Source organism: Pholcus phalangioides, unplaced genomic scaffold (genome assembly GCF_987345545.1).
Source record: "Pholcus phalangioides strain wild (caught in Gottingen) unplaced genomic scaffold, Ppha-v1.0 ptg000039l_1, whole genome shotgun sequence".
Taxonomy (NCBI): Eukaryota; Metazoa; Arthropoda; class Arachnida; order Araneae; family Pholcidae; genus Pholcus; species Pholcus phalangioides.
The window spans coordinates 13560772-13587579 of record NW_028301625.1 but is presented as its reverse complement, the minus strand read 5'-3'; the positions used below and the strand labels follow the sequence as shown (position 1 = coordinate 13587579).

The 26808-nt window shown below is 33.7% G+C and overlaps 1 protein-coding gene across 4 annotated transcripts in view; it reads right to left on the bottom strand.

Moving 5' to 3' along the window:
* LOC149065606 (twitchin-like) overlaps positions 1 to 26808 on the bottom strand; it is an 834903-nt gene that overhangs the window by 629853 nt on the left and 178242 nt on the right. For 3 of the 4 annotated variants that reach the window (XM_089253452.1, XM_089253453.1, XM_089253455.1), the window contains 4 exons: positions 24004 to 24240; positions 15281 to 15320; positions 13376 to 13469; positions 2475 to 2573 (listed from right to left, as the gene is read on the bottom strand). In XM_089253452.1, coding sequence (XP_089109578.1) covers positions 2475 to 2573; positions 13376 to 13469; positions 15281 to 15320; positions 24004 to 24240 — 470 coding nt within the window. The remainder of the gene's footprint in view (positions 1 to 2474; positions 2574 to 13375; positions 13470 to 15280; positions 15321 to 24003; positions 24241 to 26808) is intronic. The other variant, XM_089253454.1, reaches the window with a different exon arrangement.

Genomic DNA, 26808 nt, shown 5'->3' with positions numbered 1-26808 from the left:
CAATGGTTGGTGAGCAGAGCGCGATAAAATTAATTCACGCCAATTCCCCTGGGAATCAGACTCATTCTCTTGCAATCCAGGCATGTGCTTCTCATCTAATTCAAGCACTAAATCATCTCAATCTCCCTAATACTGCCATCTGGGAGCCATTTGCTGAAGTGGGGGGACGGGACTGCCATATACAATATTAAATATAACTCCCATATAAATTCAATAACTCCCTTTCTCTCAGAAATAAGATCTCAGTCTCTACACGTGACCTTAAAGATCTCATCCTTTGCCAAAAAACAAATTATTTTACCAACTCTTTACCTCAATACCTTAAAACTAACCTTTCAAAATTTTGAAATTTTTTTCACCCTAAATCAGCTGGTCCATCTTCTCTTAAAATTGATAACATTGACCTTACACTTCTCACCTTCATATCAACACAGAATTTAATCAGGCTTTTTCCTCTAACCCCACTCCGTCTCAGTACTCCTGTTCGATTCATTATTCAACTCTAATCCTGTCTTCTTAACTAAAGCAAGCATTCTGAACCTTTTGAAAAACTGAAATCCCACTCCACTGGCCCCAAGAAGATCCCAAATCATATTCTGAAATTTTGCACAGATGAAATTTCTAATTATCTCTTCATTATCTTCAAAACATCTCATTAAACTCATCTAACTTGTCCTCTGACTGGAAAATTAATAAGATTATCCTAATTCATATATAAATCAAGATCTCTTTCAAATCACCTTAATTTCAGACCAGTCGCTATCACCTCTACTTGCTGCAAGCTTTTGGAGCACATGGTTGCCAAGGAAATCCGCTTACACTTTGATTCAATAAACTTCTTGGAATCTTCATGTTGATTACGTCTTTCATAAGTGTCTCCAAAAACTCTTTTTCTTTGCTGAAACCTCAAAACTCGTCCCATCACACGAGACATCTCTGCTTCCAAACCTACATCCTTCCTGTACTCTCATATGCCTGTGAAATCTGGGACCCCATACTCTCTCAAACATAGACAAATTAGAATCTCTTCAAATTAAATCCATCCGCTTCATTTTTAACAGTTGGTTTCATAAATCGTTACCTTACTTGTGATTTTATGGTAAAACAAAGCACTGCCCATAAGACAAACCCCAGTGGGCAAACAATTTAAATCAGACTGTATAATGAAATCTAATTATAAAGTTGCTGTTTTATAATGTCAATCTGCTGTGACATTTCTCTACTAATGTCTTTTTTGATGGTATTGTTGATTAATTTTAAACCTTTATGACATGATTCTACTTTTTAAGACTTTTATAATTTATAAGAGTTTTATATATAATTCCTTAGAGGTGACTTTATCACACGATTCAATTGGCACTCATTTGCACTGGACTTTTTAAAATGAATAGAAATACAGTTGAATCCCATTATAACAAACTCTGAGAGACCGGAGAGTTCACTTTGTAATAACAAAATTTTGTTACAAAAGAATTCCAGACTTTTAAGCCCTGTTCACATGTGCAAGAATGGAGGTCGCTTTGGTGATAATTACCGGCATGGCAACTTTTTTTTCCCCTCGTAGGGTAAAAAAAAGTGGGAGAGAAGCTCACCAAAAAAGCCCATCTTTCTTGGGGTGGATTGGTGGTTGACACCGACCTTCTCTCCCATAATCCTTTGCGCCGCGAAAACTACTGTAAGCTCCTTCGTAAGCCATCTTGAATCAACCACTTCCGTTAAACCCAGGTAACCAGTGACGACTTCCGGAAAGAAGAGGGGAATTACCAGCATAAACCAAACGTCATGTGAATGGTTTGTAGCGAAAATCCCCGTTACCGGGAACTTCCCGGAATGTTTTATTGCACATGTGAACAGAGCTTTACATTTTTCCTATGCAAAATTATTAGCGGTTTTTGTTAGAACAAGATTTTTTCGCTATAGCAGTATTCGTTAAAATGGGAATCGACTGTGTATGTGATTTTAATTCTTCACAAGAAACAAAAAGACAATGGTTAAATAGGATTCTAATCTTGAAAATAAGTATTAAAAAAAATTGTGTATTAAAAGAAAAAAATGTATCATTTATCCATACAATTTTCAATTGAGTTTCCATCAGAAGTAGCTATAGCTTTCTTCTCCAAAAATATTCCAAAGGAAAAGGAATCCATACGAACTTGATATGACCACTTCAAATACTGTTATTTTGTAAAACAAATGTACATCAATACAGATATTGCAAAGCAGTTTGCAAAAAAAGAAACAAATTTGTTAAGATAGGCGCAGAATGCCTCTGAAAAATAGAGAAGGTAGATCTGCTGCTTTTGTTGTAAGGTTGAAAGAGAATGCCAGAAAATTAGGCAAAGTTAAAAACCCAAGAGAGTTTGGTTATTAGCAAGATGAACTGAATTTTGATGTATAGATATGAAGAGCAACAGCAAAAGACAAAGAGAGGAGGATGAAGCATAAATATATAGCTTTCTGATCCATCCTCCAACCTCATGATCTTTGACGACTTTCTGAAGAGTTGGCCAATCAGGAATCAATTCAGCTAAAGATGGCCGTCGACTGTCTCGTGATCCTCTGCGCTCACCACTCTACAATACAATATAGGTGATATCTTTAAGGACAAAACATTGCAACACCCAAAAGCACAAATTCTATTAGGAAACATTAAAAAAAAAATCAATCCATGAACTACAATTTATTCTAATACTCAGTTAGTAACAAAACTACTCAACAAGCACACACACATACTATAATCATACAAAAACTCTAAAAGGTTCAAAATTTTGCATGCTCTTTATAACAACATTTTTAAGTAAAAATGTTCTTATATGAATGTTTAGGCTTTTTTTGGAAGTTTTTGAGCAAAAAGAGAAAGTCTTTTTTTTTTCTAGAAGCATATTTCACTTTTTCTTCTGAGCATTTTAACAATTTTGTCTGTTTGGAAATCAGCTGGTTTCAATCAATGTGGCTTTCAACAACATCACTTGTGATAGTGAAGAAATCACTCGATAGTGAAGCAATCACTCAATAGTGGAGAAAATGAAAGTGAAACTGTGCAATGTCTGGTGAGCATGATGGATGTGATGATAAAACATTCAAGTCCATCTCATGGTATCTATTTTGAATGATGGAAAAAAAGTTCTCCCTCTCTAAATGAAATTTCTGACTACGCATTCCATACTTTTTGCTGTGCAAATAAAACATCCATTTTGGTACTCATTGTTTAAAAAAATATATTCATTCAAACATAAGCAAGAAGTTTCTCACACATAATATAGTGGTTCTCAAATTTTAATACCCACGGCTCCATTGTATTGTGATCATTTATCAAATATCTTAATGGAAATAATACCATATTCTTCTGCATTAGCCGACATGTTGTAAACATTGAGGGATATTAGCCTTTTGAATGTGGGAGTCTGGTCCATTCCTGGCATGCCGGGAAAAATGAGTTTCAATAAGGACCACATGATACATTCAGAAGACTGATTTAAATCTATATTAAATCTGAATAAATGCATGAATCAGAATAAAATGATAGTTTTTACTTAATGAAAATTAAGCTTCTACTTTTGCTAATATAACTTACTAATATAGCTTTACTTTTGCTCCAACATTAATTACCTTATTGATAGCCTTGTACAAAATGTAGACACTGTGCTTTGCAAATTTTATTTTTGCTTGTTCAGAGAAATACAAATAATAAAAATAAATAATACTAAATACTTTGCAGTCTACTAATTTTTCCATTTAGCTCATCTAATCTACAAGAACAAATATACGGTCAAGTACCCATACTTAGAACAGTGGACTTACTTGGGACGATTTGGGACTTTCTGTTTTAATAAGCTGGTAGCACTGATGGTTATTGCAAGTTACATTTAGAGCAGATTATCACATTTATTTGTTGTTGTGTTAACATTTCATGACAGTTTCAGTAGTGTGGAACATGTTTCGGTAGAGAAAATTTTTTCATGTGTTTTCCCAAAAATCTGTAAGTTTTTTAAGTGAACTACTAAGGTTTGCAGGACAGTTATATTTAGACATGGGGGTTTTTAGGGGGGATTTAGGGCAATTTTAAGTAAGGTTTCCCCTATAGAATGCCAGTTAAATATTTTTTTTAATTGCCATTAAATACAGCCTGGTGTGTGTAGAAAAAAAAATCAAGTTTGTTAGAACTTGGGACCTAAAACTTAAACTGCGCCAAAACAAATGGCCAATTAAAAGTAAGATAATTAGAAAATGCATTGTCATTGTTATGTTTTCAAATGTTTACAAGCGCTACATCATGTATAATTCAATTCTATGATGTAAACAACTTTTTTTTGCTAGTTCAGATGGGCAGATGTTCACAATTCTTTTTATGAGAACTTACATGGGTAAAAAAGACTTGTCCCTGTTTCCTGATATCGATGATATTGATGAACTTTCAATAAATGAGATAAAGAGAATTGCAAAACATCTTAGCATCTGCTGCAATCACTACACTTTTGTCCTCTAGCTTTTCACACATTTCAATGATTTGTTCTTTGTTCATTCATGTCAGCCAAAGGCACTACACATATTAACTTTTTCAAGTTTTTCTAGTTTAAAAATTTTCTACTTCCTAAGTTCATTTGTTCCTTTTTTGAATGTGTGCTGTGATGTGTAATATTTTCTTACCAAAGGACTTACTCTGTAATTTTGTTATATGAGTTGTGACGTTATGTTTTTAATGAATAAAATGATTTCTGAAGAGTTTTCAGTCTGGTATTGTTTTGGGATTTTTTTTAAAAAGATTTAACCTGTCCCAAGTTTAAACTAAGACACTTAAACATGAGCCAATACACAAAATCTATAATGTGCCGAGTTTGGCTACCTACGATTAACTTGGGACAAATGCAATTTTTTTTTTTTTTTTTAGTTACTATATGGTACCTAAAAATTTCATATTGTTAGTACAGAGAGCCTAGACACAATTCAGAAGGTGGGTATTTTTTTAAAATTTAAATGTTTCATTGAGGGATTGATTTTTCAGTGCAAAATTCAAAATTGTCAAAATTCAAAAGTATGGATATTTCACTGTACTTATAGTATCCCACATTTGCAATGAACCAAAATGAATGATATCAAAAGCAAACATGAAATTTGAGCTATCTCTAACGTAGTTCTGAATACACAAAGAATTTTGAAATACAAGCAAACAGACAAGATTCAAATCAGACAATTCAATCGATTCTTAAAGTTGAAATAGTTAAAAATTTGTGACCCAAATTTCCCTGCATGCACATCTCCCTCAATGTTTCCCATCATGCCAGTTAATGAGGGGGAATACGGTAATTGGTTATAAAATGATATGTTAATCAGACTATTTACTTCTAACTACTTAGTATGCACCCACCATAGGTGCCAAAACCTGGGGGCTGATGCTGTTTGAGCCCCCCATATTAATTTTGTGAGGGGGCTGAGCCCCCAATAATTAATAAATATACACCCCTCCTCCTCCGGCATATGAGCTTGAATCATGTATATACAAACAACTGGCAACTTTCAGTCCCCTCAATGTTTTTTCCTGTTAATATTCTCTGCTTTTCATGACACCCCTAGTAGAGTTTGGTAATGCTCATGGGAGCCATGATGCACTCTTTGAGTATCACTAATTTAAAAAAAGGACATTATGAAATTTATGAAAATTTTCTCACCATGTGCAAGGTATCTATAAAAAAAAACAACAAATTTTGATGCACATTTACTGTTAATGTCTCAAAAACATACTGGCCTAATATAAATGTTATAAAATGTAGTTATATCGCAACACCATAATGCAAAGAAATTTAACCATATCATATTACATGGATGTAAAAATTGAATTTGGGCTTGATGGGACACCATGCTCCCAAGGGTTAATGGGATGGGGGTTAATTCCCAAGGGTTAAACTTAAACACTTTTCTTTTGGTACAGTCAAATAATTTGAAAATTGTTTTTTTTTAATAATTTTTTTAAATTTCTGATAGGAATAGATTATTTGAATTAAAATATGAGAATTGCATTTTTATAAAACAGACTATAATTTTCAGAAACATCATTTAAATAAAATACACCATAAAACTTTGATATTGTAAATCATTAGAAGCATGCACATATTTCATGTTTTGATTAGATTAAAGTGCAAGTCAATAACTTCAAACTATCCTAATTGAATTTCTCACACCCTAATACCATTTATAATATTTTCAAATTAAGCCATACTATAGGATGAATTCAAATGATAATGAAGTATTCATAGTAAAATCATAAATTGCATATAATTGTGTTTACAAGCAGGGGTGTACACAGGATAGACTTTTGGAAGGGGCACAAAAATTTTCTTCCTGAGAAATTTTGAGTTACCACCCTTCAAAAAGCATTTATATTGACAGAATTTGGTTAATATAGCATATAAAGGTATTTTCCTGTGATATTTTAATTTTTTCTGAAAATATTAATTTCTTCCTAATTTTTGGTCATCTTGGGGGGCATGGGCCCCTGTGTCCTTTGCTTCCCGGCATATGCCTCTGTTTACAAGTGTTTTGCAAGTGGAGCAAAAATTTGAATTTATAAATGAGTGATGCCTTGCAATATCAGTAGCATGTACTGTATACCATGGGTGCCAAACTGAATTTAACCCAGGGTATATGCAATAACATTATATCTCAGGTGGGATGACAATTTTTTTCCCTTTGCATCTAAATCATAGTTCCCAAACTTGCTGTTCCATCGCCCCTTCTACAGAAATTTTTTTCTCTCATTGCCCCAACTCAAGAGAGCCCATAGGATCCTATGTTATCCTTGCAGTGCCTCTATCGCCTTCCCCGGACCATTCCATTGCCCACTTTGGGAAACACTGATCTAAATTAAAAAGACTTACTTTCAACTGCATATAAACCCTAAAATTAATAATTGAAATCTCACAATATTCATTCCTGATTATGATAAGATGCATAAAATACTATATAACAATAATGAATATAATACAGTAGAACTTGGTTAATTTGAATTTTGCGCATTTCAAACTTTTAAAACTCCCCTTGAGTTTTCTATTTAATTTAATGTTGAAATTTCTTATTTAATTTGAATTTTTTTTAATGTTTTGCAGAATTTGAAATTGAAGGGAAAAAAAAAATCATAATTTTTGTATTAGCAAATTTAGCTTCAAAAAATTATACAAGAATTCAGACTTTGCTTTTCTCGACCAAGTTGTTAAACAACAAATCTTAAAAGACAAATTAGAGTTTAAAAATTTTGTTTTTCTCTACTTTTTCTTTAATAATTTAACGCCAGCTTTAACATCTTGTTCAGCTGGAGTGCATCCAGAATGTATATTACTTAATGCCAATCATGTTGAACTTACAGATCAAGATGTCAAGGCCGTAACTAGAGGGGAGCAGGGGGGGGGGGACAACTGCCCCAGGTGGCAGTTTTAATTGGGAACAAAGAACACCACTATAAAATTATCGAATTCAGAAGTCGTAGGGGTGGCAAAATAATGTTTGCTGGGGTGACTGAATTATGTTTGCCCTGGACGGCAAAAATCCTAGTTATGGCCCTGAAAATGTACCATTCAAAATCTGAATTCTTTTCATCACAATAAGAGCATGGAAAGTATTGGAAAGTATAAATTTTGAGTTAAAGTATGTTAATGAAAGTATATTTCTTTGATAGCATAAGAATGATAAGTAAAATTCGAGAAACAGTTTTGTAACAGATGATCATGAATAGTTTCCATAAATTACACTTAAAGATGGTCAAGAAATTTTGCAGTGATGCCAACTCCAGAACAGTGGAATAATGTAGCAGCTAAGACCAATTGTATTATAAATCAATTATAAATTATTAAAATTTGAAAAACAGTTTTGTAACTGATGGTAAAATTTTAATAACTGATAATTATTATCCGATATGTATGTTGATGATAAAGTTGCAATTTGTAGTTATTTCATGGATCTGTGTGAGATTAATTGGATAATTTGAATTCTGGATAATTCAAACTTTTTTTCCAGTGACTTTGGACTTCAAATTAACCAAGTCTGACTGTATTAGAAATTTTGATAACTTGCCATAAATAACTTTTCCCAGACGATCGGTGCCATTTATCACTAACCATCATGTCAAAATTTGGATGCAAAGATTGAGAGCATACGACCTTCATTATGGTAAAAATATTGGTGCCAATTAAGCTTGATCCATGAGCTGTTTTTTTCTTTTAATACTGAAGAATTATTGTTCAATTAAATAGGTGCTTTCAGTGTGGTGTGTAGTGGAGAGCTTCAAATCTTTGTGAAGATGGGAATGTTCGAAACTAGAACAACACTCGTGATCAACACAGGGAACTCCAATAAAAATGTGAAGTTCAACAAGCCAGTAAAGTAATGCTCAAGTCTTAACATCTATATAGAGTTTAAAGACATAATTGTGAAATCAAGACCTGAAATGGGCATGAGAATGACAATCATCGAGTTTGGAATTTTCATTAAATATAGAATTTTTTCTGTTACTTAAACAGAATTTAAAACAAAAGAACTGGTGGTGTGGTGGTTGGCATGTTTTCTATCATCTCAAAAACCACTTACTCATCCAACTCTATCACCAAAGCTAGTTTTCCTTTCCATTTGCTACCCTACTAGACTAGACACAGTCTTGTATTCTTCACTTTTGTTTAATTATAAATATTTTTTATTTTTTGCATGGGCAGAGGTTTCAATTTCAGCTCCAAACTTAATTGACACAGTTGCAGAAATAGGTGACTTTCTCTCTCTCTCTCTCTTCTATTGACTATCTGGGTTCTAATAGAATATGGTTAGCATGCACACAAGATTTTGCTAAGAACATATTAAAGTTTTATTATTAGAAAAACTGAAATTTTTGGATCTCTTGCTGAGAACTGCCAGGTTGCCACTGCATCCATGTAGCAAGCAGGACTCCAGTTTGATACTACTACTGGAAATCGAAGTATTTTAGACTGGGATTATTCTCAGAGGTTTTGCATATATGTAGTCTGTAGAGCACAACTGAGTTGAATATTCTTCTCTTTCTCTCACAGCAGACACTGAAATAATGTAAAACAAATCGACCCAACAAATAAATTCCCATATAAATTCAATAACTCCCTTTCTCTCAGAAATAAGATCTCAGTCTCTACACGTGACCTTAAAGATCTCATTCTTTGCCAAAAAACAAATTATTTTACTAACTCTTTACCTCAATACCTTAAAACTAATCTTTCAAAATTTTGGAATTTTTTTCACCCTAAATCAGCTGGTCCATCTTCCCTTAAATTTGATAACATTGACCTTACTTCTCACCTCGATATCAACACAGAATTTAATCAGGCCTTTTCCTCTAACCCACCCCACTCCGTCTCAGTACGCCTGTTTAATTCATTATTCAACTCTAATCCTGTCTTTTTAACTAAAGCAAGCCTTCTGAACCTTTTAAAAAAACTGAAATCCCACTCCACTGGCACCCACTCCGTCTCAGTACTCCTGTTTAATTCATTATTCAACTCTAATCCTGTCTTTTTAACTAAAGCAAGCCTTCTGAACCTTTTAAAAAACTGAAATCCCACTCCACTGGCTCCGATAGGATCCCAAACCATATTCTCAAATTTTGCACAGATGAAATTTCTAATTATTTCTTAATTATCTTCAACATCTCATTAAACTCATCTAACTTGTCCTCTGACTGGAAAATTAATAAGATTATCCTAATTCATATGTAAATCACACACACACACAGGATCTCTTTCAAATCCCCTTAATTTCAGACCAGTCGCTATCACCTCTACTTGCTGCAAGCTTTTGGAGCACATGGTTGCCAAGGAAATCCGCTTACACTTTGATTCAATAAACTTCTTGGAATCTCCATGTTGATTGCGTCTTTCATAAGTGTCTCCAAAAACTTTTTTTTCTTTGTTGAAACCTCAAAGACTCCTCCCGTCACACGAGACATCTCTGCAGCCAAATCTACATCCTTCCTGTATTCTCATATGCCTGTGAAATCTGGGACTCCCATACTCTCTCAAACATAGACAAATTAGAATCTATTCGAATTTTAAATTCATCTGCTTCATTTTTAACAGTTGGTCATCCTCTGCCTCCATTACTGAACTCAAGCATCCACTCAATATGCAACCGCGTTTCACCAGTAGACATATCTCTTGATTAACTTTCCTTTTCAAAATCCTTCATGACCATTTTCATATCAACATTTCTAATTTTTTAACTCCAGCTTCACACTTTTATAATAGAATTAACCATTCACACAAATTGAAATCCATCTTTGCATCCACAGATTGTTTCAAATTTAGTTTCTTTCCTCGAACAATATCCGATTGGAACAACCTCCCATCAAACATTATTGACTGTACGACAGTTTCTGATTTCCTTTGTAACATCAATCATCTCCTCTGTCAAACTTCACCACCACATTCATTTATATAGGCCTCTGCCAAGCAATAAGTTGTATAATTGTATAAATAAATAAAATATTTTATTAATTTATTATAAATAAAATATTTTATTAAATGAACTTTTTTTTGCAGTTTAAACTGGAAATTCCCTAAAATTAAAATTGCTTTACCATAAATATTTGAATTATTGAGTGAACCTAAAATAAAATGTTTCATTTCAAAGTTAATTTTCTTATTGGTTTGTTCATGTACTCAGTGCCATCTTAAGGCATGGGCCCACCCGGGCACAGCCCGGGGACTTCAAAAGAAAAGGGGACTCACAAAAATGAAACTTGGTTGAAATTTTCAAGAATTTGCCAGGTAGGACCTCAGAAATATCACTCGGCCTGGGGGAACGTGATGCTCTTGAGACTGCCCTGCTTATACTGTGAATAACATTTAACATATATTACATACCTAAGAATATAGAGCACAAATAAGTATAGGGGTGTATCTTATGTTTTTTACGTGTTTATATATATTTTTTAATATTAACGCAAGAGAGTTTTGAGAAATCAACTGAGGAAAAGTTCATAGTTTATTCATTCAACTTGAATGAACTTAACAGGCAGTCATCAACTAAACAAATAAATCCACCATTCATTGGACATTTAAGGTTCAACTTAAACACAACACATTTTATACAACAATTTAAACCACATAAAACACAAAGGTTATTTATCTGTGTAGAAACATAGTAAATTACAAAAAAAAAGCATGTTAAATTAATTTAGGGAATGTTATAATAAATTTTTGGAAGAAAGTAATAAAAAGCCAAATCAAGGGAAAAACAGCAAAAAAAAAAAAAAAAAAAAAATCATTAAAAAATTCAAGCAGCCACAAATGAAAGAAAGATGTAGAAAACAAATTACATTGGAACTATAAAATTTGAAAAAACAGAAAGCTTATGAAAACCCAAAAAACTTTAAAAAATACTAATCAGATGGTTATTTGAATATTGAAAATAACAATATAAGAGTTTGTAGTCTTTCATACATGCTTTAATAGGAATATGTAGCATTCTGAAGAAATTTGAAAAAAGCAACAAAAACGCCAGAAAAAAGTAATTATTTAAAAAAAAAAAAATTTAAAACGCCTGAATGTGAAAAAGATGAAAATTCAAAAATGGGTATTTGGGGGTAGGCTCCAGCAAATGGTAGCTGAATATGATGAAGGAAGCCAACCTCCTCCAAAGTTAATCTCTGCCTTCTCTGCAAAGTAGGACAATCAGGTAAAGAGAATCTTCTAACCAAGACTTCTTTATACTCCTATGACCATATCATACACAAATATGATTATAATTAAAAACTGTAAAGAGCATAAATTTAATCTAAAGCACCAGCATAAAAAGATTGCTACTAATACATTCAATTAAAAAAAACTATTATTACAAATACAATGCAATGAAAAAAAAGTGGTATCTGATTGGCAAGATGTAATCACTTGATGAGGCTCTGTACAAAGCATCTTTTCATATATAAATGTTAATAAAGCAAGAAAAAATTTAAGGCAATGATTTGTTTTTTATATAAACCAACATAAATAAGTATGAGCAACTTTTTGTCATTAAGTAGACAAGTACAATCAACTTTTTACCAATGAAAATCATCCAGATTGTAGTAAAATAGGTAATAAACAATGGTATATTTCATATATTGAGAGTTTCATTTACATAAATTGCTATGACTTACAAGGAAAGAGTCCCAAGAGAGAGATGTGGTTAAAAAAATTATGAAAATTTATAAGTAGATTCATTTCACCCAGAAACACACAAAAACATAAAATTAGCAATAGAGTGCGATTATTAAAGCCACAAAAATGATTAAAAATGGCAACATGTGGCAAGTTGTTGGAATGTTTTCACTTTTTTTTCCTCTGTGCATGGGGAACCAGCTGGCCCGACGCAATATGTAAATCCTTATATATTCTAGAAACCTTGATGTAAATTGGCTGCAGCGTGCTCACAGGAGCGCAGCTTTATATAGACTTGTTTTTTCTCAGTATGTGTCTGTTCTTTTTCTGTATGTATGTTATTTTTCTGCAGTATGATTCTTACCTTGTTAATTCCTTCAAGGTAACAACTGTTAGTTTTAAAATACACCAAAATAAAATGGCAATGAAGCAAATTTGACACATTAAAGCAGTGGTTTTTTAGGTCACAGAGCTCAAATGCTCTAACTAGCCCTGAATACACTGAAATGCTTCCTTCTACTCTGTTCCTGCAGTTTCACAACCACTGCCTTAGAGTATTTTTAACTATATTCAATATAAAATTTTATGTAGATGCATTATATGGCTAGATTTGGTGTAAACAGATCATTTTACCAAAATTTAAAACTAAAATTTTACTTTCTTTGAAAAAAATTGGTTTAAATTTATCTATCAGGAGCAGTTCAAACTCTGTTATTTTTGTACTTCATTATGAGTAAATATTACTTTGTCTTATTATCAAACTATGCTCAAAAGTTGCCTAAATGAAAGTGTAATATATGAATTACTTTTAAAGTGATTATTTACCAAGATATACTTAGGCCAGGCTTATACTATAGAAGTTGGATAAAATATCTTTTACAAAACTTGAGAAAAACGACCAATAAGCCTATTGCTTACATTTACTCAAAAGTAACGACCAATACACTTATTGATCGCATTTCTCAACTTTTATAAAAGAACTTTAATCAAACTTTTATAGTGTAATCTTGGCCTTACATACACCTGGGTGTGATAGCATAAAAGTTTCAATCAACACTAAAATATTCATAATAACTGAAAAAACAAAGCAAAATTTTAGAATTAAGTCAAGTTTAAATAAATAAATAAGATCACAAAAAGTGAAGAGAGATAGGAGCCCATTTTTACATTTCAGATAAGTTTTGCATGTCATATTAATTATGTGCTTTCATTTTATCATAATGATTTTTCACCTTAGTTTCTCGCAATGATGGTCTCCTTTCTTTTTCCGGAGGTTTCAAGTTCCAGTCTGGTTCTTTTTCTTGTTCTTTCCATTTAGCATACTGTCTAAAAAAGCATTGATAATGATGTAAATTAATTTTTTCAATCTAATCTAGGTAAGCATTGCATTGTAACTCTCATTATTTAACCCCTAGAATTTTTAAATTTTTCTTCCTTCTTTCAATAGTATACATTTTATCTTTCATTGAGCAGAAATTTGCAAATACGGAAGGTAGGACTACATAGAACATACAAGGAAAAAGCGATAAGTCTAAAAGATTTGAAACCCAACGAAAATGACTCAAAATAAAAAATTAAAATACCAAACATAGTTTCGAGACTAATGTAGTCCCTTCTTCAGTGGGAAAGTGTTCTGTGATATATTCAGACTATTTTTTCACTGACGAAAAGACTACATTAGTCTCTAAACAGCTGTTGGTCTAATGTTTTTTTATTCATTTTCATTGAATTTTACACCTACACTGTGCTCAAAATGTATTTTCCTTAAAATACTAGATAATAAGTCTAGATAATAATACTAGATAAGTCTAGTTTGATAACATTTTTTTTAATGTTTACATTCCAGACTGGTTTTTGTGACACTATCTTGTGACAAAAGATGATGTATTTGAATATGTATGTGGTGAATATGAGTGAATATTCTTTACAGGAAGTTTTCCAACAATGGATAAAGCAGCATGAAGCATCACATTTTTAAAGTAGAATCATGGACACGAACAGCATGCTCTGATTTTGCTATACACCTTCAGTGGCCAAATAAATATATAGCATTTGGATGATTTTTTTTATCATATATAAGTATGTATTTCTATCTCTACTAGTTCGAATAAGAGCTTTCAGGTTCAAGCCCTGTGCATGTGTCAGATGAAGAACAAAATATGATATAGTAAATACAGAAAAACTTGGTTAATTCAGTTTTTGTGGTTGCGTTGGACTTCAACTCAAATGAGTTGGACTGAATAAGGTAAGCCAATGAACAAATCAAAGGGTATAATATCATGTCAAAAAATAAGCGGCAAACATTGCTATGATACCTAATATAATGCAATAGAAAAAAAATTCAGGTAATATTTGATCTGAATATAAACTTCATATGACTTCTTATTAGAGAATCACATGTAGAAATAATGCAATAGACAAACATGGCCTGTTCAAGTCCTTTCTGCATGAATTCATTTTAATAAACACCCTCTGCAAGAAGATGAACAGAGGAAAAAAAAGATTTGTAATCTCAAATCAACAAACACACACACACAATGGGCATAACAATAGCAGTAAAGGAGAGGTTCTGTATTTCCTTCTGTCATAATATTACATTACTTGCCATAATGTACAACTTCTGTCATAATATTCATTTCGACTTCTGCCATAATCAGATTCATGCTATTCTTTAAAATATTATAATACAAAAGTTTTTTAATTAGTTGGTCAAATTCAAATGCAAATGAAGTATAAAACCTTTTTAAAAGTAAAAAATAGAAAAGCTCAAAGCTATCTTTTGCTGTAACAAAATGAGAGGAAGTATATATTATTTTTGATATCCCATCAGAGTTACAAAATGTGTAATTTGTTCAAAACTTTTTAAAGTACAGTGAAACCTTGCTACAACGATACTCGATATATTGATAAATCCCTCTACATTGATATGTTTTCCAAGTTTTGTATGGAAATGTCTACAGTCTAATTTGAAACTGCTGCCTCTAGATACAATGATAATCCCTCTATAACAATATTTTTCTTAGTCCTCCACAGAGTATCGTTGTGTGGAGATTACACTGAAATTTATAAACCCCAAGTTAGTATATATCTGTTTAGAATAATTATTATTTATATTGATAACAAATGAAAAAAGTTACCTTTTTTTCAACATAGCACGGAAGTCCATGCCACTTTCATCTAAAATGATCAAATCCAGATGTAAGGTAATATTACACACTTCATAATATCAAATAAACCAACTTGGCTATGGTAAATTTTTATTATGTGCAGTAGAACCACTCTAGTCTGGACACTTATAAACAGGACTGAACCGTAACCTACGAGGGATTTCTATTCAACCAGTGAATTTTTTTTTAATGTTTTTCTTCACCCAAAGTCTGTTTCAATTTTTTACATACTTTTTTTATCCCCCCCCCCCTTCTGATATATTGCTGATATCCACTGTGGTTTTTGGGCTTCTGGAAAAGGGGAAAACAGTTATGGCATATATGTCTCAATGAATGTAATTAGTCAGAAAGCCAGCTTTGATCAGAAGAAAACCTTTTTTTTACATTTCATCTCCACACTGTACAAATGACCTTAGCGTTATAGAACTTGTCCAGCACTTTATTATTTTCTGTGATTATCTAAGTGAATTTCTGAACATGCCAAAAATGTTAAGTGATGTAGTACAAGTTGGGGGTACAAGCCGCAAACAGAAACATAACACTTCAATTTTTTGTGAGAAAGCTGAACTCCTGAAAAAGCAAGAATGTGGAACACCAGTACCAATGTATAGCCAATAATATGAAATCGGAAATCTACTGTTTCAAGATCTTCAGACACAAATAAATAAAAAAATAATAATTCTGTTTTTTTCGAATCTGAGCAATATCTTACAAAAATGTTTAAAAAATAAGCGAAAGGAATATTAAGGAAACAGTTATTTTTCGGATATTTTTGCTGAGGTGAACTCGGAAAGAAAAGTCATCACGTCTCCGCCGGGACTCAAACCCAGGCCCTCTTGCATAAAGGCAAGCATGCTACCATCTACACCACTGGAGACATGACCCTGCCTTCCTTATTTCACGCACTGTAGCATGAGGCGCTGAAGTAGAGGCATTTATAGCCACTCTTAACTTCAGGAAATGGCCCCCGGGTGGGACGGTTTAGAGCCATCTATCAAAAGAATCATCTACAAAAAAGCCATATATCTCTCACTCTAAATGAATATTGTTTTTTATAAATAACAAGTACTAAATTAAAAATTATGGTTTAAAATCGAATGATCTTTTATTATATGCCCACATATTGCTTTATTAATTTTCTTTCAAAATAAAACGTGAATCAAAGTGATTAAAAAGGCATATTATTGCTTTAAATGCAAAAACATGGGAAGTGAACAAAACCTGATCCATAATTCGGAAAATTTCTCAGCCCTGCTACATCTAGGTCCTGAGAGAGGTGGTCCTGATTAGAGATGTTCTACTGTACTAGATTCTTATTATAATAGCATTATTTTATGTTTATTCCTATTTACTGTATATACTCGTATATAAGCAGAGTTTTTTTGTTCAAAAATTCATTCCTATATTGAAAAGGGGGGGGGGTGGCTTATATAGAGAGGTCAGTTTTATTAGAAGAAAAACCACTTCAGAACTGAAGCTACAGTGTTAGCTTATACACGCGTATTTACAGTATATCACACATAATTTAAAATTTTCATTAAGTCAACTGGAAATGACAAGTTCATTCAAATTAATCTTCAAATGTGTAGCTTTGCATGTATTCAAAGCATTCCGTAAATGCTTATTACTAGTCAATTTGAGAGAAAAAATTAGAAACCACTTTTGCATACAAGGTGAAGTCATATTCTTTCCATTTTATATTTTAAATTTGCTGGCAGATGTCACAATTAGCAACAACTCTTCGCTGCAGTCCATATGTGGAGGTGATCTTGCTGTATTGTAATGTTTTTAGTATTGTTTTTATTTTATCTTGAAGTTTTCAATCTGAATTTTTTCTTACTATACTTCGCAACACAGAGAAGGTAGTTATATAAAAGGAGTCTATAATTAAAAGACCCTATTTTAAAGTAGCCTACAGGCAAAATCAGTCATCAGAAAATTGTGAAATTTTGTGGAGGACTTCATGAAGTGAAGGGAATTTGTTTCGGGGGAGGGGGGGATTAGTTGAACATGTCACCATCAGAGGGTGCTTCATTAAGAAATGACACATTTAGGCAAACATTAACAATTTTAACAGTTGTTAAACACTTTTACAATTGTTACTGCAAAAAAACATGTTCCACATGATGGTCATCATTTTCAGATACCATGTGAAATCGTAAAATAGCATGTTCCACAGCTGACCAAAGTGTGTGCGGGGAAATGTTCAGCATGTGGCATGAAATGCTGCCTTTAAGGTCAGGTAAAGTTCTTGGATGGTCACAACTTATCAGATGTTTCAAATGCCCCCAAAGCCAAAAATCGCATGTATTAAGGTCTGGGGATCGCGGAGGCCATCGATTAAGGAAGTGAAGGCTGATGAGGCACATTCTTATGTAAAATGTGTTTTAAGAACATTTTTTTAACACACACTGCAATATCTGGAAGAGCTTCGTTTTGCATAAAGATTGTGTCTGCAAAACAGTGACATGCTTGCATAGCTGGAACAATTTTGTTCTGTAACAGCAATGCATGCATATCACTTCCCGGTAATCGAACATGTCACTGGACCTGTAGAATGTAACTCCTCGTAGAAGTAGGGACCAAGAATAAATGATGCAATAAATCCACAACATGCCGTCACTTTTGGTAAATGCAATGGAACCTCTAAGATAGCGTGCAGATTTTCTGGTTCCCAAATTCGGCAGTTGTGAGTATTGACTGCACCATCTGAGTGAAAATGTGCTTCATCTGTCCAGAGGATATTCCTAGGCCATTCTAAATCGACATCAATGTGACCTAGAAACTGCAGTGAGAACCGGAGTCGAGTGTCATAATTATGTGGAAGCAACTGCTGCACAAGTGAAAGTTTGTACAGATAATATCAGAGGATATTCCGCATGACCTTATGGACAGTTGAACGTGGCCTATCCAACGCCTGTGCTACACACCTGACACTAGTGCTACCACAAGAATTTGAAGCTCTGTTCTGTTCCATCTGAAGCAAAACCTCCTGTACTGCGTCTATAGAAACAGGGTTTTTTCCTCCTCCAGGACAAACAGCCAACGATCCTGTGGTTTCAAATTTTGTTATCATACTCCGAAGGTTTTAACATTCATTGGACCTATTCGAATCCTCTTCCAAGTCTGATATTTCCGTAGAGCAGTTACTGCAGAATTGCTGGATTGGTAAAACAATTTGATCAAGAAAGTGGGATCTTGTAAAATTATCATTGTGAGCATCAAACACATTGAGAAACAAGATCTAGACAAATGTTTCTTGGTTTTATAACAGCTGCTGTGTGACATCACATAAATTTCCATGTTTACTATAGGTATTCAAAGTGAAATGCTCTCTGGTGGCGACATGTGCAACTATGTTTTTCCCCAGAAACAAATATCCGTCACTTCATGAAGTCCTCCACAAAATTTCACAATTTTCTGATGACTGGTTTCGTCTGTGGGCTACTTTAAAATAGGGTCTTTTAATTATGGATGCCCTGCATATTATACATATGCATAACTCTCGGCATGGCTCCCCACAAGGGCAGGGCTGACAGGGGCCAGAACGATTCTTATCACTTTTTATTGATTTTCGATTTTTCACACTATAAATTAACCACAGAGGGGCCCGTGAAAAAGCTGGTTTATGGGCCGCCAACTATCCCAGCCTAGGGGCTCTGCTGCAGGATGTGGAGACCATGCCTCTCGGTACATAACAACTTGGTCCCGATGGGTCAAACGGTTTCCGATATATTCAAAAGTTAAATGAAAACTTGACCCAAAATCAGAACCGATTTCTGTAACACAAAAAAACTTTAAAAATTTCCATCGCCCAAAATTGTAAACGATTTCTGTTGCATAGAAACGGGCCCCTTTCAAATTTGTGATTTCATTTAAATTACTTTTTTCTAGTTGCTGTCCTGGCAACTGTCTCAAGCTCTTTGATGAAGGTGAATTTACAGTTTTGTTTACTCAGTTCTATGCGAAAAAGACAAAAGATGAGCAAGATGATTTCCTACAAGGCTTGATGGAGATAGTTCCAGTAGGTAGAAAAAGACCCAAAGTGAACATGCCAGAAGAGGTGAGAAAAGCCAAAGGTTGTACAGTTCACTATATTTTCCTGAAATCTGGCCTTTGTCAAAAAGTATGTAAACAAGCCTTCATGAAAACTTTTCAAGTGACCAAAAAGAGAGTTCAGAGAATCAGGGACCTTTTACGATTGAACAAAATCCCTGCAGACATGAGGGTTTGAAAGACCCCTCCCCCCCATAACAAAACATGACCAATTGGCGAAAATTCACTCCCACATCACATCATTTCCGACCAAGGTTGCTCGTTATACTGGGAAAGAAGTGACCTATTTCAATTCTGATCTCAATGTGAAACTATGCATGATCTGTTCAAAGAAATTTACCCTCATGAGAAGATTTCTTACTCTGGTTTTATTGGCAGTACTTCAAGGAAAACTTTTCTCTGAGATTTGGAAAGCCAGCAAAGGATACATGTAAAGAGTTGAACATTAAGATAAAAAGTCCTGTAGTTTGTGAATCAGCTAAGCTAAATGCCATGGCAGAATTATTAGTACATAAAAGGAGGTGCAAAAAATTTTATGATGCAATCAAAGTAGTTAAAAAGTTTTTCCAAGAAAACAGTGATATTTTCTGTCTATGTATTGACTATATGGCTACTGCATCCTTACCAACGGATTCCAGTGCAAGATACCTACTATTTTAGGCAGCTGAGTGTTAATACCTTCAATATTCATAACATAGGTGGAGAGGGCATTGCCCCCCCCCCAGCATCACAGGTGGAGTCGACTGATCTAATGTATACATGTATATATGAATTGACAGCATTGCGCCCCCCCCCAGCAATAATGACCATGCCTCCCAGACTTCCAAGGCTATCTCCGCCTATGATTCATAACCTAAGAGATGGTAAAATGAAATTTTTCATTTATGACGAAACAAATGGAGACAAATTGCATAATGAAGTTACGTTCTTTTCTAAAAAAATATATGCCATGAAGCTGGGCTGGAAGAGATCTCTACAACGGTGGTCCAGTGGCAAAGTTCTGCCATTCATTCAGCCCTTCCTGATGCAGCACTCACAGCACCACACCCCTACCCTCCCTTGGTTGTGGGGCCCTGGTCAACCTTTTGATAAAGATCTTCAACTGTATAATACAGGTGCTGTTAAAATTTTGGGTTTTTCTACTAGATGGTTGATGCTGGGGGAAAAAATGTGCATTAAAAAATATATACACTTTGGTCATTTTTTGTGGTGCCCCTTTCCTTCTGATACCCCGAGCACGAGATTACTTTGCTTAATAGTTAAACCGGCACTGTAACTGTAGAAGGCTAATGATGTTTATATAGTTAACAACATAGGAATGTATTTGATACATATGCAACACAGTAAATTAAAACCAATTTAAATAACTATGTAAATATATGTTACGGTAAAAGCCAGAAGACTGGTAAGACCTAGGTTTTACCAAGAAGAGTTGGTAAGCCTAGGCCTTATTGGTAAATCCTAAGTTTTACCAATCTTCACGCTTTTACCGTGATATATTTTCATTTTACATACCATTTTCATTGGCATATCATTCATTTTTTTACAAATTACTTTGTAAATTTACAATTTCATCACTCCTAATGAATTCTTTCATTTCTAGCGAAAACTCTCTGTTAAAACTGATACCAACCACTATAATACAGGAAAAATAAAATACAAACTACAAGTAAAAATGGTACAAAATCAGATTTCAAGGTGGGGAGGGGAGGGCATTCAAAGTGCTTTAGACCTTTAGACCTGTAGGTGCTCATCTTTCATTTTGGAAAATTCTACTTACAAATCACTTCTGGACATGCTTGGCATAGTTTTGCAAATTACTATGGTTGCTCATAAATTCATAGAGCATCGACTCTGATGACACAGTTATAAATAGAAAGGTATATTAATAGTCTTTATATTATGCATAAGGGGAATCATGATAAACATTTAATTATACTGATATTTGGTTTTAGTTTTAAAACCTCTTGTTTAAAGGAAAAAAATCATGATGCTTGTTTTAGAACGAGGAACAAATGAGAACAAACACTCGTTCTTTGGTCGAAAATCGCTACCTACTGTAATGACGAATATCCACTCATATATATCCCCCTATCTCCACTTGGCAAACTGTCTCAAAAACCTGTTCTGAAATCAAGAATATATTTGAAAAAAAAATCTAACTAGAATAATCTCTTTTCCTCTTTCCTCGATATGATTGCGAATCTTTCACTTTTGGTGCATTTTTGCTAGGGAAAGAAAAAAATGTGTTTCACTGAAACAAAAAGAAAATAAAGAAGCATTCTACAGTAAGGTTTAAAAACCTTGATTCAAAGGAAAGTGCTGTTTTGTTATTTACTATATATTTCTTAACCCTTTGATTGTATTTTTATTAATTAGAAATTAAAATATATCTTTATGGTCATTAGTAATGAGCTGTCATTTGCACAAAATAGTGATGTTTCTTAAATTGGACCAGTCAATGTCGCCCTATTTGGACCAGTCAAATTTAGGGATCTAAACAGAGAAGTCATCTGATTGTAATACAGATAATTATAATTACATATATCAAATGCAAAAGAGAGGTTTCGATGAAACACTGTTTCAATGATGGCACGATTATTTGACCTTTTAGAAGAATTAGTGAACAAACACATAAATAGTTCACGAGTATATAACATTGATGAGAGTGGCTACACCACAGTTCATAAGAAAACCCAGAGGACAAGTGGGTACAAAGGGCAAGCACCAGATTGGCTCACCCACCAGCGAGGTGAGAATATCACAATTGTCAATTGTCAACACTATGTCAATGCTGATGGTTCCTATGTAACTCTTACATTTATCTTTAAAAGATGCTCCAGAATTAGAAAGAAGAGCACCTGCAGGAAGTTATTTCTGATAGAGGGTGCATAAAGACTGAATTATTTATCAGGTGGCCTCAGCTGTTCAAAAAAAAATTTGGTGTTCCAGAGATAAGCCTGTATTGCTCTTTTTGGATGGCCATGTTACCCACATGGTTATTTTACAAATTTTTTCACATAAAGTTTTCATAATTTTAGTTGTATTTTTTATAATGATAATTTTTTTAGAAAAATCTAACTGGATTTCATATTTTCTTCATAATATCTTTTTTTTTTACTTTAGTTATTTTTCTCCCTTAAATATTTCTCATTATTCATGAACTTTGTCAAAGCAATGTTTAAAAATATTGATTTTGACTTTTTTAACAACTGGTTCAACTTGAGAAATTAGAAAACTAGTTTCCTAAGTTGGACCAATATCACATTTTTGGTTTTCATGATACCATTCAAATATAAAATGAGATATAAAGTTTTAATAACCATACTTTTAAACATAAATATAGTACCTATCGTTCTACTCAGTTTGGTGATTTTCTGATGAATAGAATGACAGTAGAGGCAGTCGAGTGGTTAGGGAACTAGCCTCTCACTAAGCAGGCCTGTGTTCGAATCTCGGTTCGGACATGGATGTCTACTAACATTCACAAATTCCCTGGACGGATCGTGCTGATCCCTTGCGAATACGTGCAAATCACATGATTAAAACAAATTAGCAAAATGTACAAAGTGGCCCAATTTGAAATACTTTCCTGATATACATGATAAAATATAATACACTGCCTTTAAAAAATATTTATGGTTGTCTTACCTAAGAATGGATAGCTGCTCGACTTTTCCCAATATTCATCCCATTCATTTTTACCCCAAATGATCACTGATCATACTAACCTAGCAAAACATCTACACCTCTGGGACTCTACAGATTTCTTTTATCTGTCCATCCTATTCATCTATCATGTGTGCAGAGAAGACAAAACTTCACTTCACTATGTAGGAAACTGCCTTACATTCTGTATACAGAGAAGGAACTACTTTTGGTGACCATCAGGTGATGCTAAGTGAAGTAGTAGTAAATGCAGCCAGCATTTACAATTTGATAAACTTTCTCAATTATACTAAATATCTAAACTCATGGTTAGTATCAATTTTCTGCTCTGATTAGAACTCTCATGTACTATTTTTCTATAATTTCATGTTGAGTTTCCATCCATATTCCCAGGAGATCTCCACTGCTTCTTTTCCCCTTAAAAAGAGTATCACAGATAGGAGCAGCCTCCTCATTTACTTATATATGGCTGATATCATTTACAGGTATCTTTTAATGTTCAATTTACAGATTCTAGATTCAAGAGAATGGTATCAGTTACCATGCCTTTTGTTCCCAACACTGCAGCAAAAACTTTTGGGAAACTCCCACAGAAGGATACTTCTTCACATCTACATCACCCATAACTCATGTTATACTACTACTTGATGCCAGAGCAATGGGCAAAACTGCAAAATCTGTTCCCTCTAAGGACACCAATGATTGATGATGATAAGGTATATGAAATTGCTATGTATGATCAATTGAAACCTCTCTTATTGACTTCCAATTAAGTTGACATGGTTTTCCTATTTCTGTGGGGTGTCAAGCTACCAAGGTTCTACGGCATTCACAACAATGTAATAATGTAAAAAATTTTATAGGATTTTTTTTTCATTAATCCGAAAAAGTTCTTAATTTTCTCATTTTCAGTGTTGAAAAAATATTTGTATAACAAACACATGAGTGAAATTGGTAATAACTCTTACCACTGACAAACAAATTGACTTCTTGAGTATCTTCACCAACTTTATTGTAAGCTACTATCTTATATTTGCCCTCATCTTGAGCTTTTGCCTTCCGAATGCATAATGCAACAGTATTTGAGTTCCCATCAGTGAATACCTTGTATCTTCCTCCTTCAAATATTTCGGATATACCTTTGTAGAAATGAAACTGAGGGGCAGGGTTTCCTTCAACTTGGAATGATAAATATGCAGTAGCACCTGAAAGAAAGATTTGTTACTTGAATGATGCAGAATAAAAAATATAATAACATATAATATAAAATTTGCATATAACTTGTAATGTGATATAATATTCACATTATTTTGAATGCATTATAATAATTTCTAAGTACTGTAATATTTGTGTTTCTATTGATACAATATATTATTTATATAATTCTTTTATTCAGTCAAGGTGTATTAGAGTGAATTTACACCACTCTGCATTACAGTGAATCCTGATTATAAAGTTTTTAAAACTATTATAAAATAATGTTAATAATATGAGCAGGCAAACGCTTTAATTGGGAAATCTCAATGGGAGCTGGGACCACAAAAATAAGTCATACTAAGTAGGAGAACATTTTGAGTGGGAACGTTATAAACATTATCCACTGTAAATAATTAAGCATTTTAAGAAGAAATACTTTTTATTAATCTTATTTCCACAGTGGAAACTGAGACAGTGATACCTTGACTTACACCAGTAATTCATTCCAAGACTAACAACATAAGTCAAGATAATATTTACTTCTAAGAACATGACATCAAGAGCGTTCAAGATTTGCTCAAAGTGCACCTAATTGAAAAAATTTCAGAACAAGAAGACGTAAACGCAGGTTGAAGTAACACAGATGTTAAAGAAACATAAGCTGAAGTATTACTGTACAATATATTGAAAATGTGTATGCAGTGAATGTTTGATAGGACAAATCTAGCTTATAACTAGTCTTTTGCTATCAGAGGTGCAGACATGAAAAAAACATTGGAGGGGGGGCTGAAAGTTGCTGATTGTCTCGTATATATTGGATTCAAGCAAGTACGAAGGAGAGGAAAGGTGCAGTGCATTGTTTTTTTCAGAAATTATTGGGGGAGGGGGCTTTCAGCCCCTTACAAAATGCATTGGGGGGCTCAAATAGCCTCAGCCACTAGGTTCTGGTTCTTATGCTTGCTATTACATTTGATTCGCAATGCATCACTAATCTGAAGTTGGTTTCCTGTGCTTCCCAACTTTGAGGCGCAAATGCAAACTGATCTCCCCATTAAAAAACCTCGCCACAGAAAGCAACAGGCCTACAACGAAACAATTATTCAATCATTACACTTCACTCATAGTCAGAAAAACTGGTGGCAAGATGGCAGTACTACACATAACAAGCATTACACAGAAAAAAACTTCACATGAGGTGTCACTACATGTACACGCAAATTCCCGCATGTACCAATTTGTTAGAGGTTCCGCAGAGCAATATGGACGAGGTGCATGTGTGGTTTAGTAGTAGTAGTAATGCATCACTAATGAGCTAATGCTAAAGATTCAAAAACCATGCATTTACAGCAAGGAAGCAGCATTTCCTATAAAATCAAAAAAAAGAGTTTAGATGAACTATTAGTACTTTTATCCAAATGTTCCTCATAAACAGGTATGTAAAGCCATGTAGTTGAGCAAACAGATGAAAATTGGAAAAATCTAATTGTCTGATGGTTGGCAGTCTTTTGAAAATAAGAAAGGTAAAAACTTTTTTATTAACACAGCATCAGCCAGCTGTTAAAAAACTTTGTATAAAACACGTTATATCGAAGAAAAATCCTCCATAAGAAATAATGGAAAGCCAAATGACTTGTTCCACATCAGGTTCCCTCATGTCACCTGTGATTCTTTTCAAAGACGAAGTGCAGGTGGATTTATTTCATACTGTTGTATTTTTACTTATTTTACATTGAAGGCTTAAGTATTTTTGGAATGATACAAGGGACTTTATATAAAATACCCAATAACGTTAACACATAAAAGGGTGACACAATCTTTCATAGCCCTGTGCTATGAATTCCCCACCCATACAGTCATCCACCCAAGTCTGAAAAGGACCCCCTAAGCTACTGAAGGGTCTCAATTAATACAATAGGACCTTAATTCTTATAATGAAGAGCTCGTTTTCAGTGAAAATGTTTGTCAAATCTGGTCACTCACAAAATCCATTCCCAAGTAAAAAAAATAAAATTTTGGAAGTTAAATGCTTATAGAAAGTATATATGAGATCAGGGCTGGTGCCAGACATTAGGTGACAAGGCAGCATATTTACAGGGATATCATTTTTTGTCGGATTTGTTGTGACTGTGTTTTCTTTCTTGCAGATTTGTTTATATCCAAATCACTTTCTTGTGAGTGGGTAAATGAGAGAGAGAGTGGAAGTAAATACAACACTTTTGAAATGCCATCAAACCGTTTTGCTATTCAATGCTCAATTCATTTCAATACCAATCCTTTCCTGCACTTCCAAAAAGTTCCACTCTATATAGGTCTCTACAAATAAGCCAGACATAGACAACCCAACTGTATCTTTTTCAGTTTCAACTATCTTTCAGGGAGGTCCTGAAATCCCATAAGTGATGAGAACGCGAGTGTAACTAGTTCTTCAGGTTTGGGTCTCTACAGAAGCTGTTTTCTGAAAAATTAGATTCCTTCTCTTTTTTGTAAAGGATCTTTTCACTTTTTGTCAACACTTTTCCAGTTGACTCTCCTTTTTACTGAATACCTCAGCAAGTTTGGATTCTTTGTTCATCTTC